The 19,206-nt window shown below is 37.6% G+C and overlaps 1 protein-coding gene across 7 annotated transcripts in view; it reads left to right on the top strand.

Annotated features, from left to right (window-relative positions):
• Positions 1 to 19,206, top strand: part of LOC126108990 (zinc finger protein ZFP2-like) — a 70,641-nt gene that overhangs the window by 21,384 nt on the left and 30,051 nt on the right. For 6 of the 7 annotated variants that reach the window (XM_049914391.1, XM_049914389.1, XM_049914387.1 and 3 more), the window contains one exon: positions 15 to 104. In XM_049914391.1, coding sequence (XP_049770348.1) covers positions 15 to 104 — 90 coding nt within the window. Of the gene's footprint in view, positions 1 to 14; positions 105 to 19,206 lie in introns of those variants that run through there. The other variant, XM_049914388.1, reaches the window with a different exon arrangement.

Raw genomic sequence — 19,206 nt, 5'->3', positions numbered from 1 at the left:
TTTCCTTTTTTCAGTTTCCTGAAGACCCAGTAATAATTGAAGAGCCTAGTGTTGGAGTAAAGCAAGATTCAGAACTGAAACATGTGGATGACTCTGATTTTAATGTAAGTTTGCACAGAAGCACTGTATTGTCCATAAGGTGTAGTAAAAAATGTCATGAAAGGAATATGGGACATTCAAATTAAATTATCATGGATGGTGAGCAATTGTAACCTATGGTACCAGCTATTGTCAAGAATTTTGGAGGAATTTCAATTGACTCAAGTTAGATGTGTTACATGTTGCCTGTTACCACAGTATTCATGTTTTTACTATTACTCTTTTATTAATGTTGTATTATGCCAGTATGTTATGAATGCCTTAAATACGTATTTGGTACCAATATAGCAAGGAAGAATTCCTCTTCGAAGTGATTGTTAATTTAGTTATCTGTCTCTGTGTCACAGTGCTACAATGGAAACTTGCAAGTAAGATATGTGGCGGGTGTATGTTTTAGACTTTGCAGTCACAATTCACTAAAGTATTTAAATCATCACTGAAATCCTGCATTCACTGTATGTAATTCCTTATGATTTTTCCCCAGTACATGACATAAATTTGCATTGTTTCCTAATAAATATGCACTGAAAATACGTGGTGTCAGAGGAGGAAGCTATGTAAATATCATTAAATTTGGTAAATGTTGATTGTAATCTATGGAATGCATATTAATTTGATTAATGACCAAAAAGCATTCCTTTTATGAGTATATAGCTGGCAGATTATTTGCATCTCATATATATGCGAGTCTGACCACCCAAGAGAGCAGGTCCTAGTGCTACTGAAATCAGAGTAGAGTATATGACAGGATAAGAAAGACAAAGTATGCCAATATAACTTTTACACAATGGTGGATAGCAAAATGAGAGATATTAGAACTGATTTTGAAGCATTCTGACACTCCTTCTCAAGCCATATGAATCTCTGTAAAGCTGGATGATACTGGCAAAAAAAAGATTATTGATAGTTGTTTTGTACATACAGAAGTTAGCAAGCAGTTGTAATTCGGAGATTATTTTCTTCTTTTAGTTTGTTGAAGGTCCATTGGGAATCTCTTGGTTCACTGATTTTATCTAGGAGGATCCTGAACTAAATGTGGAAGTCAGTGTAAGTGAGAATATTATAGGTATTCACATCTCTGGCACTCCATGCAGAGTCAGAAAAAAGTCTTCTGTTAACTGTGTAAAGTACAGGATGCATTGCAGTGGAATTGGCCCAGATTGCGAATTGTCTGGACCGTATTGCTATATATAATTGTAGAGCATTCATGTACTCTTCCAATTGACTTGCATATCACCTATTATTTGCTGACTGTTGTGAACAGAAGTGGAAGAACTGGTGACTGGTATAGTCCTATTTTCTGTAGCCCTTGTTGATACCAAATGTGTTGTTTAGTGGCTATATGTGATGGATGCATTAGCTTCACATTTAGACAAAGTGTAAATTCTAATAGTGTAAGTCATTTGAGAAATATTCCTCTTTCCAAGAACTTCTGTCTAAACAAATCAAAAGAATATCAGTCTTTCTTATCTTACGTGTGAGTCATGACTATTTGTCAGTTAGTACCAAAAATGTTTTGGGTTTTGAAAAAAGAGAAAAAATTTGTATGTGTTAGATCACCCCTGATACCTTGGCCACAACCTATACATATTGTGGCTACTTCTGTGGTACCTCTTGTATTAATAATAAATTATTCAGTCTTTTTAATGTCAAATGCTGGGGCTTAATGATGCAGAAAATTGGGGCTGGCCATTTTGATACTGGCAGATGGACAGCAAGATTCTGTATCATTTGTGGAATTAGTAATTTTACTAGCTAATTGCACAAGAAGCTAGATCAATAAATTTAAAGTTGTTGTTAATTGAACTCCTGGAGTGTGTGATTTACATTTTCTAAAAACCAGCAGAATTGGTTCCTACCTCAGATTTGCTCTTTCTGCATTAGACATTTGTTTACCAGGCTTAATTTTGATGTGCATTTATGACATAGTCTCATTTGCCTGTGTGTTATGGTTTTCTAGATTGTAATTGCTGTTGTATGTGAAGGTGGCATTAGTGAAGAAGATAATAACCAAAGAGACGCATCATCTAGGAAATGAAGTCAAGAGATTAGATGTTGGGATCAAGAAGTTGTATTAATTTTTGTCACTTGCATGCTGTCGAACAATAATTCTCAGTTGTTGTACTTTTTCTGAGGTTTTGGTGATCTTGCAGACCAATACACATGTGCTACTAGCTGAAAGACGATGTTCTGCAATAAGATTCCAGCAGCTAGATGTGATTATAGGCTGATGTGGCATTGCTTGAAAGACTGAACATGGAGGTCAGTTTGTAATGGCATTGTTTAAGAAATGTAAGACATAGTCTCAGAAGTATTTCATATTTTGCAACACTGGTTATAGCTGCCCAAGTCTGTGCCATCCACTAGTTTCATGGTAGGTTTAAGGCACTAGACTGCTGATGGTTGATTTTTTTCATGTGGAGAGCTTTATTTGCTATAGTGACAATATGGAAAATAGAGGTTCCCAAATGGGTTTAGTGAGATGGAGAAAATCGTCTTTTGGAACCATCATGTATCATAAGGGAAAATGGGTAGTAGAAATTTGGGTTGGAAGCAGCTATTTCTGTGAAAGAAATCAGCAAGTAGATTATGATTGCATTAGAGAACAGTAGTGCAAGGACTCTGCAGTGTCTAATTGAACAACAGGTTGAGTATCAGACTATTGCATAAATGGGAGAGTTAAGACCTTCAGCCACTTCCAGTAGAACACAACTAATTTCAGAATGGAGTGTAACACAGTGGAGGGTTATTGGGAAGAAATAGTGGGCTAGGGGTGAGGTAAAAGAGAGCCCAATGTTCTGCAGAGGCATCAGGATGGATTCATATGGAATGAACATGTATTTAAGCATGGGTGTATCTTTCATTCTGTTATTCAGTGACGTGGGCCCCTTCATGTATACCAGGTGTACCGTTATGAAATGAGCGTTTTTTTGTGAAAATGAAACACTAATTTTGAATTGAAAAGTAAAAACATTTCATTCAAAGTACTGACCATTGACCATTGCTTTCTATACATTTTGACCATGTTTCTGGCAATTTGTGGACACCACGCCAATAGAAATGTTCGTCTTTTGAAGCAAACCAATCAGTCACCCAATTTTCAACTTCTTCGTAGGAATCGAAGTCTTCCTCAGCCAATGCGCGTCCCATTGATGAAAACAAATGGTAGTCGGAAGGGGCCAAGTCAGGTGAATACAGCGGGTGGGGTAGCAGCTCCCACCCAAGTGTTTTGTATCCTGAACCAGTTTTGCTTTGTGTGCAGGTGCATTGTCATGCAAAAAAATTACTTTTCCATATCTTCTGGCCCACTCTGGTCTTTCCTCGATCAATGCATAGTTCAAATTGATCATTTGTTGTCTGTAACAATTAGTATTCACAGTTTTACTGGGTTTTAGAAGCTCATGATACACCACACCTTTCTGATCTCACCAAACACAGAGCATTATCTTCTTGCCAAATCGATCTGGTTTTGCAGTCGATGTTGATGGTTGTCCTGGATTAACCTATGATTTTTCCCATTTAGGATTCTTAAAATAAATCCATTTTTCATCGCCAGTAACAATTTTATGCAAGATTGATTTTCTTTCATGTCTTTGAAGCAAAATTTGACAAATGGTTTTTCGGTTTTCCATCTGTCTTTATTCAATTCTGGTTTTTCGGTTTTCCATCTGTCTTTATTCAATTCATGTGGCACCCATTTTCCACACTTTTTTTCCCATAGCTTTCAAACGGTCATAGATTGTTTGTTGTGCAACATTTAGCATTGATGCCATTTGCTTCTGACTCAAAGTATCAGCTTCATCCAATATTGCTTGCAATTCAGTGTCTTCGAACTTTTTTGGTGGTCTTCCACGTTCTTCATTTCTTACATCAAAATCATTATTTCTGAACTGTTGAAATCATCTCTTGCATGTTGCTTCTGATAGAGCATGATCACCATATGCCTCGATGAGCATTCAATGCGACTCTGCAGCACTTTTTTTCAAATGAAAACAAAAAATTAATGCTTTCCACAAATCATCACTTTCTGGTACAAGATTCGACATTGTTAACATGATGAAAACATATTCTGTTGTTTGTTCCATGACTTGATGTATACTAAATATCTTTGACAGATGTCATATCAACCAAACAAAAAAAAAAAAAAATTAAGACTCGTACATAACAAATGTTCCCTATTGACACATTTGTATCTTAACACTCATTTCATACCAGTACACCTGGTATGTGTAGAGCATTAGGGTGTTGTTTTGCCGTTATTGTTGTAGAGTGGATGAATAGAAAAATTTAGTTTCCAGTAGATATAGTGTATCTAAAACCATAGTTCAGTACTAAGATAATAGCCATATTTTGACTAAGGGGTGCAAGTTCCACTTAACATTAGTGTTTATGTTGAATGGGTTTCAACTTTGGCAATAAGCAGACAGCTGATACAATTTCTGTGTAAGCGTTACGGAGATGATAGATAAACTCCAGTGGAAGACTCTGCAGGAGAGACGCTCAGTAGCTCGGTACGGGCTTTTGTCAAAGTTTCGAGAACATACCTTCACCGAAGAGTCAAGCAGTATATTGCTCCCTCCTACGTATATCTCGCGAAGAGACCATGAGGATAAAATCAGAGAGATTAGAGCCCACACAGAGGCATACCGACAATCCTTCTTTCCACGAACAATACGAGACTGGAATAGAAGGGAGAACCGATAGAGGTACTGAAGGTACCCTCCGCCACACACCGTCAGGTGGCTTGCGGAGTATGGATGTAGATGTAGATGTAGATTCTTTTGTTGGAGAAGCAGTTAAGAGGCAGGCTCCTAGATTTGTTACTGGTAGGTTTTGAACAAAACACTTAGTGTCATATAGATGCCTTGGGAACTCAAATGGGGATCCCTGGAGGGAAGGTGATGTTCTTTTCGAGGAATGCAATTGAGAAAATTTAGATAAGTAGCATCTGAAGGTGTCTGCCAAACATTCTGTTGCTGCCAACATACATTCCTCATAAGGAGCACTAGGATAAATTGAGATTAGGGCTCATATGCAGGTACATAGTCATTTTTCCCTCATTCTGTTTCTGAGTGGAATGGGAAAGGAAATGGATATTAGTGGTACAAGGTATCTTCCACCACATGCCATAAGGGAAATTGCGAAGTATCGCTGCAGGTGCAGATAATAGGTAAAATAAGTAGCTGAGTGATGCTGCAGGAGCAACAGTGATGTTTTTCACAGTAGATAATACACACACACACACACACACACACACACACACACACACACACACATAATAAATAATCTATTAGCAGCTCCCATAATGAGCATTGTGAGTAGATTAGCACTAGTCACAGTTGCTGGTTGTCAGTATACTTCACAGAAGTAAATTGCTGTGGCAGCTTCTCCTTTAAATTTGCATTGTGGCTCATTTTACATCCAACCACATCACCGTTTAAGGAATCCAATGTGTAAATCAATGAATGGACAAATGAATAACCTTCACGCACCATCTTTAGCAAGGTATAGGTTACAGTGTTGAATGAAAATTTAATTTTATGAAAAAATGCTAAAATGTGTAATAATAAATGCAACATATCAATACAAATTTAGGTTTTTGTATTTTACTAAAATAAATTATACGTATATAAGCAATTCCTCAGGATGATTAAAATCATAAAATTTCACAAGGCTATAACTGTGGCATAAATGAACATAGAGGCTTGGGGCAGATTTTTACCTTTGCACCTGCCTGCAAAGCCTTTATTTACAAAAGAATGATATGGTTTTCCAGTTGTATATGATTTACATGCATACAACATTAAGGTTCTTTTCATAACTATGTTTATGATCAAATTCTCCATTTTAATATACTTAATCATCAAGACGATAGCCTTGTCCCGAGCTTTTGCAAGCATTTCAGGAATTCCTATAGTCACTGCTGTTACCATGTACCATCATAGTTCACCCAAAGTTGTTTGAAGGGAAGTGCATATGAGGTCTGTTAAAAAATTCGGTAATTTTGTCCACAAAATCTTTCTATGCTTACCTTTTACTTGTTGCTCGTTGTCTGCTTTGAAGTGCTCTCCTCCACAATTGGTACACCACTCCCAATGCCTTTTACACTTCCAGAAGTTGTCTTGGTATGTTTCTCGCTGGATTGCGTGAAGCATCACATGTTTTTTTTATTCTTTTTATTTATTTTTTTATTTCGTAAAGTTTCATAAATCTTCGTTATTTCAGTGGGATTTTCAACTTTTGAAATAAAAAGAAGTCCACATGGGCTAGGTGTGGAGAGTACAGAGGATGAGGCAGCACAGTGATTCAGTTTTTTGTGCAGTTGTTATACACCAACAGGGATGGATGTGCTGGTGTATTATCATGATACAAGAGCAATGAATTATCTCACCACATTTCAGGCTGTTCTCACATTTTCCCGCAGGTGTCGCAACGTGTCCCGATAGTACCATTGATTAACAGTTTGTCCCTATGGCACAAATTCATGAAGAAGTAATCCTTCAAAGTCAAAGAAAAGGGTCAGCATGGCTTTGACATTTGATCTGACCAGATGAGCTTTTTTTGGCCTTAGAGAATCTTTCCTGATCCATTGTGAATTATGAACCGCGGTCTCAACATCACAACTGTAGACCCACGTGTCATCATCAGCTATGATTCTCTTAAGAAACATCGCATCCTCATTTGCGTGATCCAAAAGGTCTTCGCAGATTGCAAATCGTAGGTCTGTCTGGTCATGAGCCGTGAGATGAACTTAGCCACAACACGATGTATTCCAAGATGCTGTCAGAATTTCACGACATGATCCAACTGAAATGGTACATTCTTCTGCAACCTGTCAGACACTCAATCTTTGATTTGTGTGCACAGTTTCTTTGACATTTCTGACATGAGCACCATGGGTAGATGTTGAAGGGGCCCTGAATAAGGGTCATCTTTACATCTGTCCAGCCGTTTTTGAACTGCATAAACCATTTCTAACACTGAGTACAGCGTAAGCACTCACCACTATAGCATTCCTGCATCATTTGGTGTGTCTCTGTAAAGGTTTTCTTCAGTTTCACACAAAATTTAATGCAAGCTCATTGCTCATGTAACTCTGGAATCTCGAAATTCACAAAATGCGTGACACAATGTTCTACTCAATACAACACTGAACAATAACTAAAGACATATGATAATAGAGCTTACAGCAATTACACATTAAACTTAGGTGTGTGCATGGGTACCAACTGCTTTCCTGTCCAACACACCATTGACTGAAAATTATGAATGTTCCGGAATTTTTTGAACAGTTCTCTGGTAGGTGGAGCCTTTCATGAACTCCCACAAATAAAAAAAGATACTGTACTGTGAGATCAAGCAAATGTCAAGCTCAGATTTGCAGCCCCTTACAGCCAATTGATCTTCCTGCCATCTCATAATTAAGAAGTGCTCTTTTATGCAGGCTCAGAAGCAGTGGTACTACATCCAGTTGAAAAATTATATTTCTGATCATTTTCCATTCCGGCCAATTCCAGTCCGTTTATGTGTTTTCCAATTTTATCCATATTCTTTAATTTGTTGCATAATTCTTCAGATTCAATTACCTCACTAAACTGTTCCTTCATAAAATTACGAAGTTGAATAAAAAATCATGATAATCACCAACAAACTTCCTGTTGCCTACTGCACAGCTCGTTAGCCTTACTGTTGTTACTTGTTTTGAGAACAGTAGTTGAAAATTAACAAAAAGAACGTTTATTTGTACCTTAAACCCAGCTGCTCTCATAGTTCCATGCTGTTAATGCCTGGTGGTTTGTTTACATCAGACAGGTTTCTCATTGGTTGATCACCTCCTGCCATACTGACTGAATTTCTTGATTCTGCTTCATCCTAATGGTTCTCTGCAAGGCGGCAGTTAAAGACTCATTTTACTGCCATTGCAGTAGTCCTCTTCCTGGCTTCTCCAATTATGTTCTTCGTGTAGTGGCTGTTCATATAATTTGTCACTGGGATATTTCAGAAATATTACTAATTTCCCATAAAGTTCTTTTACATACTATATTTTTTTTACAACATACGCATATCAATCAAATGCCCATCGTCAACCTAAAAAGACACAGCTCAGATGACAGCTGATCATGCGTGCAAGTGGTTTACAGGACCATTTTGTCTTAATCCCACAAGGATTCATTTTATATGATTTCAAGCAATGAAAAATGACCTGCTACTGGTCGCACACTAAATGAAATGTACTGCTTACAAATTCTTCGTGTGTGCTTGGATTTCAAATTGAAATGGTCAACAAATCAATAAACTTACCAAATTGATCCACTCAGTGCCACTCACCTACAGACAATAATGATGACTTCTTTTGGATTTTTCATTTGTTCCTGGAATTACTGTGTGGGGCAGCGCACTACAAATAAATAAAATATCTATATGGTTTTTTAACATAAAAACCAATGGGAGTTACGTACTGGCATGTATTTGCAAGATTCTGTAGGTCTTTGGAGAGGTTTATGCAATGTTCAGTTGTCAACATCACATTGCATTTTTACTGCGTGCTGCTTTATGATACATATTTATTCCATGCCATGCACTATAAGATTATCCTGTAAGACAGTACTATGTGAAACCATGCAAAGTATACTACGAAGCATTTCAGCAGGTTGATGCACTAGAGGAGTGTTGATAATTTCAAGGCAGAGAGTGCTTTCTGTTTACTCATTCTCATGCTGGTGCCTCTTTAATCTATTATCCATCTGCATGCCCAGGAACTTTACACATGAATCCTGATCCAGTCCTCCTCCTTGTATCTTTAACTCGTTTTGATTTGTTTGGAATGGCATGATGTGTGGTTTTGTAAGTATAGAGGTTGAATTTTTCTGTAATTGCCTGTAAACCAATTGCAATCAGGGCCAGTATTCTCCTGGATGATCCTGGTATGAATGTGTTTCACTCGGTTAACAGTATACTGTGCCAAGAGCAAACATTACAGTTTTTGAAGGGGCCTCCAGTGGCTTTAGCATAACATTTATGTAGTCAAGATGAGTCAAATGCTGAACCCTATGGAACATCGACCAATATGTTTCCCCATTCTGAATTCAATTTTCCTCTGAAGGTAACATTTGTTACTATGAGCCAGTTTTTGGTTGCTAAACTATGATTCAGTTCTTGTAACTGTAATTCTTTTAACACCATAACATTATAAATTCCCAAGTAAAGGGGAAATCAGGATTGTAATTTGTCAGTAAGTTTTCCCCACTTCTGTAATAAGTGTTTCTACTGCATATTTTAAGCCTTACTTTAAAGTAAGCACAACATTTTAGTAATTAGGTTGTTACGATCATAACAAGAAGAGTTCCTGCTTCTGTCACCAGATGATTTCTGTGATCGATTTGACAGATCACCTGATGGAATTGATGTCTGCTGGTAGAGTATAGACTTCTTGACTGAGTGTAATGGATCTAATTTCAACTGTCATTTTTTCTCGCCAGTAATTTCAGCTGCTGTTACGAAATTGTTTCCATGCAACAATTTTTTTCAATTTTTTATAAATATTATTTTGGTACGCAAGTTTGTAGTACATTGTTTTTGCATGTTGGTATTACGGTTTCTGTGAGTTTATTTATCAATTGTCTTTTTTATTTGTAGTTCACTGTTGCTATTTGAGTATAAATGTTGTCATTTGGTCATTTGGCACGGGAAAGGGAACTTTGGTCACTAGAATGTGGAGTACCAAATGGAGAAATCAGAAAATTGCTGACATATTCTTCAATTTTAGTTGTGTACAGGGGTAACAGTACTGGAGGCAGCGAGAAACATTTATGCCATGTACGTACACAATGCCATTGGACAGAGCTCAGCAAGAAAATGATTTTGTCATATTAAGAAGAATTGTTTTGACATTAGTGACCCTCCACGTTCAGGAAGACCTTGTGGGTTAAAAGAAGATCACCTAAACATATTAATCCACAATGATTCACATCAGTGTGCTAAAGAGCTGGCAAGTGTGATGAACTGCGACCATTACAGCACTGTGTGACATTGCCATGTAGTGGAGGGGGTTAAAAAATCAGGAATATGGATACCACATGCTCTAAACCAAAATCGCAAAAACCAGTGGTTGGCCATGTGCACATCTCAGATTGCTTGTCATCAGTTTGCTTGTGAACAACACCAAACATTCCAGTCCTGTGCCATTATGGTGACAAGAAATGGTGTCTTTATGCTGAAATAAGGAAAAGAAAGGAAAAGTTGGGCCCAAAGAAAGCAGTAACAAGAAGTATGCACAAAGGATAATGTTATATGTCTGGTGGAATAGCAATGGTGTGGTGTACTGTGAATTGCTTCCCTGAAGTGTAACCACTTGTTGTTGCTGACATTTACTGTCAACAACAGACACATCTTGCAGACACATCCAAGAAAGATGACAAAGAATATTGTCTTAAGTGATGCCACTCCATGATAACCCCCACCCACGTTGTGCTTGACTGACAAAAAACTATACACAGGACTTGGGTTTTGAAGCAAACCCACACCCACCTTATTCGTCTGATCTTGCACTCTCAGATTTTTGCCTTTTCTGCTCGGTATCAAATAACTTTCAAGGGACTTCCTTTCTAGATGAAAATGCACTCTGGACATGGCTTGACAAGTTTTTCACCTCAAAACCATGTGACGTCTACAGTCACAGAATCAAAAAGTTACCCCGCATGGGAAGACAGCTGTAAATAGTACAGTAGAATGTATCATTGCTGACTAAAGTCACTGTTATGGGTATCTGTTGTGTGTATTAAACTTCTGGAAAAATGCCAAGAACTTATACACCAACTAAATACTTGCTGCAATTTTACACATCTACATAACCTTTTTTCTTTGTACTAGTAAACTGTGTTTCGTTTCATCTCTTTGTAACAGGTATGTCTAACGTTTAAAATAACACTTGGTCTGTTAAGCCCAATATCTGGATATAGGTATTGTGAACACAGATATTGTACATACCTTTCCCAATTAATTTAACTCGGTGTATCTGTGCTAAGTGTTCGATGATCAGTCTTTAGTTGTCAAGTTCACAAAGCATTTAATATTTCCTTAAAATAATTTTGATCCCTAAGTTAGTCATTGAGAGGTTAATGGATTCTGGCACCATTGATTCTTAGAAAATTTGAGGAGTGTGTAAGTCAGTTGTGTGTTTTACTGTTGCACAACATAAAGGGTAATACTCCTATTCTGAAATGGAAAGTTTCCTTTCTATTCTGTTCACATGGTTTTAATGAACAGCCCAGAGGATGCAGTAAAATATTTTGTAGGTTATCAAAAATGAGCAAAGTTTCTAATAAAGTAGTTTTGTATGAAGAAAATGCAATGAAGAATTGAGATCACCTCTAAATTGGTTAATAAATTTGTTTTCTTCATTGTAGAAATGACTGAAGCACTCAATATACACCAATTAATGATAGAAATAATTTGGATTTGTGGCATGATCAATTCACCTGGTAGTTTAGTGGACAGATATAAAAGGAGTTCATAATGAAATAAAACTGTAGGCTTACTCATTAAAGGTCAGTTGCATCAAAAGTAAAATTGGACTGAGTAAAGAATGATTTAATGTTTCCTATTGGGCAACCAGGCTTTTGAAAAATAAGGTTCATTATTTGTTATAGTAATAGTTCCTTTTCTAAGTAATTGATAACACATTCAGACAATTGATTGTGTGGAATTAAAGATAACTTCTGAAAGAATTCTTAAAAATTATGTTTAAAGCATAAAATGAAATGTTTCATACAGGACATGAAAAGTACCTAGCACCACACAAGAATATACAGATTCTAGAAATTATTTGAATAACAATCTTCCATGCAATAATTGTACCTAAACCTCAAAATCTTGAAAATAAATATTAAAAACTGGTCCCATTTGGAACACACTTGGTTCCGTATAGGACTCACACAATGCTTGTTGTAACTTTTGGTACTCCACAAAACTGAAGGTATACATAAATTATACAATTTAAATACAAATTTATCTTTCTATACGGTCATAGGTCCCAACTCCAAAGATATAAGTAATGACATAAATTGCTCTTTTGAATAATAATTGTATAATTTATTCAGGTGTAACAAAAGGGGTGTTATCACTTTTGAGTTGTGTGAATAAATTCTAGTCTTTTGAAATGGATTTCTAAAACATTACCTTAACTTCTCCATTTTCAGAGATGCCATAGAAATCATTTTATACCTTTCTCATTTAAAATGTCTGCAGTGACAAGCACTCCAGGATTATTAGATCAACATACACATCTATGCCAGCACGTGTGCCAGTGTGTCTTCATCTGCAGCATCTGATTCTTCACAAAAAAGAAAAAAAATCGTTTTACACTTCTGAATAGCCAGCACATCTTTAATGGGGTGGATCCTCAGTTTATTATGATTATGTAAGGTAGAAAATAAAGATATTTTGAAATAATAGTAATAAGCTTGACCTGAATGTAAGTTCTAATGGTATCAATGTCTTCCAGCACTACTTCAGACATTAGTTGAGTACATGCCATGTCGTATTGCAGCACTTCTGCATACATGATATTAGGCAGGTGTACCAGTTTCTTTGGCTCTTCAGTGTAGGTCTGTAATGGAAAAAAAACGAAAGGTACTCATATGATGCATGCTCTAAATTGAAAGTAATAGCACATGCAGAACAACATGGAAACGGAGCAGGTATTTTGGGCCTCCACCAACAATGGAAAGCCATTTGCAATTGGCGGGCTAGTAAAAAAGAATTGGAAAAAAATTGAGAAGGCTAAATATGCTAACAGAGGACTGAATTTAAAATGACAAAAACGAGATGCTGCCCTACTGAAATGGATTCAAGGACACCGTCAAAATGCCATTGGTGTTAATATAGAAATAATTCAAATACATGCTTGTAACCTAGTACTAAAGTGAAACTTAACATATTTTAATGGTGAAGTTGGTTGGGGATACAGGTTTATGAAGCATCATGGACATAGCATGTGAACCAAAACCAAAAAAACCATGGAAAAAGTCACAAGAAAGTGAAGAGAAAATATGGACAAAGCTCCTCTGACATTTGATGTGCTTTATTGAAGAAGAATTCTCTTCTTGTGCTAGATCAGGCTTGTTGTCATTTGAAAAATTCTGTGAAAGAGAAATTGCAACAGGGAATTTCAGAGGTTACAGTTATTCTAAGAGGACTCACTTCACAGTTGCAACCTGTTGATGGTTCAAGAAATTAATGATTTAAAGTGTATGTGAGAGGGGAATGGAACAAATGGATGATGGATGTATTAAATGTCCCCTTGGTTGTCACCTGTGGAGATGAAATGAAACATTAGGACAACAGTAGATTTGTTCAGTTAATTTCTTTATTCTGGCCCACATCCGTAGTACATCAGGGACAACTTGGTGGAGGTGTCCAGTTGCCTCTCATGTGAAACACTTGCTCCAACAACCAGGCAGCTCCCCCATTACACATCTTATCGTCGAACAGCGGACTCTGTACTGCATTCTGGAATGTTGCTCCAGGTGTCACAGGCCAATGGCATAGGCAGTGATGCTGAGACAAGAATCATTTAGCACTTAATCTTGCACGTTTCCACAGGGTCCCTTACCGTGCTCCTTTACGCAGACACCATGGAACTTATTTCATTACTAGGCTTGTTGCACAATCACATCTCTCTATACCCATCTTATAAGTGAAAATGAACCAGGTATCCTTTTGTTCATTCAGCTTCCTTCTGCTGCTTTTAATGCTCAGGACATCCAGTCCATTGGAACCTCAAATATGGCCGGGTCCAAGTTCAGTCCTGTGCTTCATCTTCTATGTACTAAAACAAGGACTACACTCAGCAGAACATTTGCCAATGCAGTGGCTGGTATGACAATAGTCTGTATTGTCTCCCAGTAAGGGTTTTCCCTACATGAATTTAAATGCTGCAGTAAGGTTTTCTGGGAGACTCATCCTCCCTGCTGGTTCAGAAGCATCTGTATAGACTGCATTAATTCTGGCACTTGGTTTAAGCTGGTTAGATTTGTAGCTGCTAGCACTTTCAAAGGCTCCTGTGGCCAGTACAAATGCAGCTGCAAAATATACTGGTGAGCTGTCCCTGGAATCATGGTGAGCAGACAAAAGTCAGCCCCATTCCATATAATAACAAACCACTCCCTTTTAATTCTAGCCACCTTGCCGACATAAGCTTCCCCTGCTCAAAACAAGTGGCCACTACCACCATATTGTCAGAGCTAGAGTACAACCAATGCACCTCATCCAGCTGAAAGTGCAACTGTGGCTCAATCACTTCTTTATTGCATTCTCTTACATCTTTTGTTCCATTAACAATTTTACTGTGCAGAAATCCTGCCCCTCTCTTATTACCATATTTGGACAGACTGTGTCATCCACTTGGTGGCATTCTAGTAACTTTGCTTCCTTCATTTGTACATACCTTTACCTGTCATTTGCAGTTAATGACAGTCACTGCATTTTTACTCTTACAGATTTCTTCAGCATTTGCCACCTGACGGGCTATGCATGAACTATGTAACAATCATGATGCGCTTGCATACCTGCTACTGGTGTAGAAATTAAAGTAGAAACTTTTTCTCGATCAATTCTCACTGATACTACTCTGAAACAAAAGAGCGAGATTTGTTCTCGGGTTTTAAAGCCAACCTCATCTCCAGTGGTATTTGCTTTGGTATTGTACTTAGACCCTCTGAATACAGCTCTGGCAGCAACAATATTACTGCTAGCTAACCTCTTACAGGCTACCACATAGCCTCCTGTAGCTCTACTACTTTCCCTCATGCTTACCAAACACTGTTTTCCATGGACTGCAACCTTTTGTCGGTACTACTTTCCTATCAAAGACTTCTGCTTCGTTTTGTAGTTCCCTGCTATTTTAACTAATATTTGATATTGCTACTTTTCGGCATGAGCTATCTGCATTTCTGTGCTTTTCCCCAAGTTTATGTATAACTTCTAAATCAAATTCACTTCATCTTACTGCCCATCGTGCCAACCTGCCGGAAGGATCCTATAACCCCAACAACCATTTTGATGCCACATTATCTCTTATTACTCTAAACTTTTTACTGTACAGATAACATTTGATATATGTGATTCCATAAATAAGGCATGGTAAGATATGGTAAATCTTTCTCTGTTGCACAATAATTTCTTTCTGCAGAATTTTCGTAAGCTACTGGATGTTTTGTGCCTTCTACCTCTTGTGACAACATAGAGCCAAGTGCATGTTTGATGCATCACATGATAAAACAAATTCTCTTTTGAAATTCAGAATATCAGTATCAGACTAGATGTTAAAGCTTCTTTTAGCTCCCCAGAAGCATGCTGGCGTTCTTCTGACCACTCAAACGCAGTACCCTTTTTTAACAATTGTTTCAAACAAGTGAATTATTTGTAAGTCCTTTTACGAACGGGTGGTAATAGTTCTCAAGTCCCAGGAATAATTGCAACTCCCTTACAGATTCTGGTACAGGAAATTCATGTACAGTTTTAACTAATCCTGCATCTGTCTTAACACCATCTTTTACTTGTGGTATGACCTAGGTATACAAACTCTTCCATCAATAAATTACACTTTTCCATACTCAATTTCATTGATTTTAGCCTTTGGAATACTTCCATTAATTGCTGCGTATACTGTTCCATGTCACTCCCATAGTTGATTACATCATCGAAATACACTAAGCATTGCAGTGATTTCAGACCTCTTAGTACTCCATTCAGTGATCTCTGAAACCATTTCAGGTGCAGTTTTTAAGCTCAATCTCATCTTTATAAATTGGTATTGTCCCCAGGGTGCCAAAACTATTGTTGTGGGTTGATCCTGTGGTGCAACCTCTATCTGGTGATAACCACTCTTCAAATCCATCATTGAAAACTATTTGCATTGCTCTAAACTATCCAAGGTTTCTGTGATGTTTGGGAAGGGGTGGGCACCCATTATGGTTTTCTCACAAGGTTTATTACTTTCTTCAGTTATTCCATCTTTCAGATGTTGACCATTAAATTGCTCTAAAATTGGCAGGAAGTGCTTGGGTATTCTGTATGGTGATTCATTTCCCATTTGTATGTGGCGCTGTGTAATAAGTGTTGCTGGTAGCGGCCCTTTTGGAAAAATAAATCCTTAAATTCCAAAGTAATTTTTTCATCTGTTGCTTGTAGCTTCCTTCCAGGTGCTTCAGTTTTTCTCATAATGCTGTTTCAACAGTGTCTGACAATTATCCATGGCTGATACCCCACGTGCCCCATTCTTCCTCCGAGATGTCCATCTTAGCAATTAACAACCGCTTTGTTAATCCTATGTTGTCTGCACTATTGATAGAAGCAGGTACCTTTTTTCACTCTTTATATACTTCATTCTTTTCTAATGGTTCCACCACCCACAAAATTCCTACTGGCAAGCTAGACTCAACACTGACGCAAAGGAATTTCCCAGTAGCCTTATGTACACTACTGTGCAAGTCAAGCCTTAGTGTGGTTGTTCATGGTTTAATTGGTTCATCTTTTGCTACAGACTCCCCTCATGATATTGCTACACTGGCAATGGCTTCACTGTACTGAAATAATTTCCATCCAGTTCCACCTTATGTTGCTAAAGATTGATTATTGCACAGTGCTGATGTAAGAAATCTAATCCCAAAATCATGCAATAGCCATCACTCATGTGAGTCACAATTTCTACTCATTGTTCAAATTGAGCCATATCAAGGCAAAAGTCTACATCCACTGATCCTAATAGTGTGACATCTTTATCCCCAACTCCACACAATTTGTACCGTGATGGGTCCCATTGCTTATATTTCACAAGATCACTACTGGTGACTGACACAAGCACCCCTGTGTCCAGTAATATCATGCAACCCTTTGTTCCTACAATTCCTTTTATTGCACAAGCCGCCTCTGCATACAGTTTCATAGCATCCAGTCTTACTGGAAACGACCGTACATGGACCTGGAGTTCGCATTGGTATTTAGCACCTTATTGCTGCCTGATTCTGTATTTCTAGAACTAGTACTTTCTCTTACTTTATTCATATTACCCTGAGGCGGATGACAGTGTCTCCTTATGTTCCCTGTTCGTCCACACCTGAAACTTTATGTATATTCTGCAAATGCTGTCCGTTTTTCCTGCATTCCAGTCAACAAACAGATATCTTCTCACTCAATAGCTAACTGCACTGCTGTTGGCAAATCTTTTGGACACCTTTCTACACAAATTTTGACTTTTCGGATGCAACCATCTTAAAAAAGCATAGAAGACCATCTGCTCAGCTTCTAGCAAAATAATGTAATTCACTGCAGCATCCTGCCCTATTTTGTAGGTATGTCCATTAATTTTCCTTATCCTATCTGAAAATTGTTTCACACTTTCTGTATTTTATTAAGTTATTACCCCAAATTGTTCCCTTTAGCAAAATGATACATGTGAGGGTGACATTAGATTTGGTCAGTTGATTCCATTTTTCCAGCCCTCAGCTATAGTACATAAGGAACACCTTGGTGGAGGCATCTGGTTGCCTCTCATGCGAAACAATAGACGTGCAGCATTGCTGATAGTACAAGGAGGGGGCTGAGTGTGGTGTCCCTTGAATATTGCTGTCAGTGACATCTCTGGCTGTGACTGTGATGATAGCACGGCGATGTAGCTGATGGTGGCCTTCAATTTTCTCCAATTTGACTCAGAGTGGGCTGTCCTGTCTTGTGGTCGAACAGGCAGTTGGCCGTGTTTTGCTTTGCAACGCATAACACCCTCCCCTGCCTGTGGCTAGCTCTGTTGCAACTCACTTCCACTCTGGCAAATTTTGTGACTGAATACATTCATTATGTTACAGATGAACCACCTACAATCAAAGAAGTGTGTCTGTGGATAAAACAGTTGTGGTGTAGAGTGAGAGGAGACATTGTTAAATCTTTCAATAAGTTTGGTATAAGTAATGCTCTCAATGGTGGTGAAGAATATCTTGGGTATTACGAGGACGATCATGAAGAACAATGGGAAGTATGATTATCGGGGGTTTTAAAGGTCAGTTTGGTTTCATATATTAAGTCTGGATTTGCAGTCTATTATTAAAAGTGGTGAAAATGATGATTTAAAAAAAAAATTCTTAAAAATTAACGTGAATATTACAGTCCATACTGTCTTACAATCCATAAAATACGGTACTTGCAAGTTATCAGCCCTGAAATTGATTCAGCTTGGAAATTTTGGCCATAATTCTAATATTTTGCATTTACAACCAACTGAAAGTACAGCATTTAAACATGCACATGGACAAATTCTCTCACTCTGCCCCAGTGGATCTGCATGATGTTTGAGCATCAATTACTATACTGTTGAGGGAGTAAAAGGTTTGTGAAATACTGTTTTGTCATTGCCTTTGTTTATTTATTGTGTTAAAGGGTGTGGTCTCTAACCTGTAAGTGGTGACAGAGATCACGTTGTTTGGAACATTCTTATGTTACAATTCACAAATGCAGTGTAATTGAATGAATGTGATGTTAAAGTACTAGTATAGCACTATTTAGCTATTAACATTCCCATTGGGTGTTAATTTCCTTAGAATTTACTGCTGGCACTGTTACAGTGAAGTACATTTTGCAGGAGATGCGCTGTTCTTAACGTGATTGGCATGATTAAAATAAAGATCAAAATTAGGTAACTTCATTTCATAATAATTCTGAATTTGGTTAGGTTATTCATTTAGGTTTTGTGTGTGTGTGTGTGTGTGTGTGTGTGTGTGTGTGTGTGTGTGTGTGTGTGTGTGTGTGTGTGTGTAGCTTCAGAGTATGTATACAATAATGCTGTTAAAATAGTACACTATTCATTCTGTAAACTAAACCACTCAGAAGCAATTGTGTGCAGCATGCCACAAAAAGATGACTGCAAAACTGTTAACCATAATAAGTGATTTAAATCGCAGAGAAGTGGAATGCATGTAGGCCCAGTATCACCTTCTTTTGTGTGACGAGACAGGTCAGTGTGATGCAATGGGTGAAACACTGTTGCAGAAACAATGAAAAAAGCATGCCAAAAGTAAACAAATGTAAAATGTACAAGACTGACTATCTTTTACAGAA

This window comes from Schistocerca cancellata, chromosome 11, assembly GCF_023864275.1.
Source record: "Schistocerca cancellata isolate TAMUIC-IGC-003103 chromosome 11, iqSchCanc2.1, whole genome shotgun sequence".
Taxonomy (NCBI): Eukaryota; Metazoa; Arthropoda; class Insecta; order Orthoptera; family Acrididae; genus Schistocerca; species Schistocerca cancellata.
The sequence above is the reverse complement of the archived record's forward strand: the minus strand, read 5'-3'. Positions and strand labels throughout refer to the sequence as shown.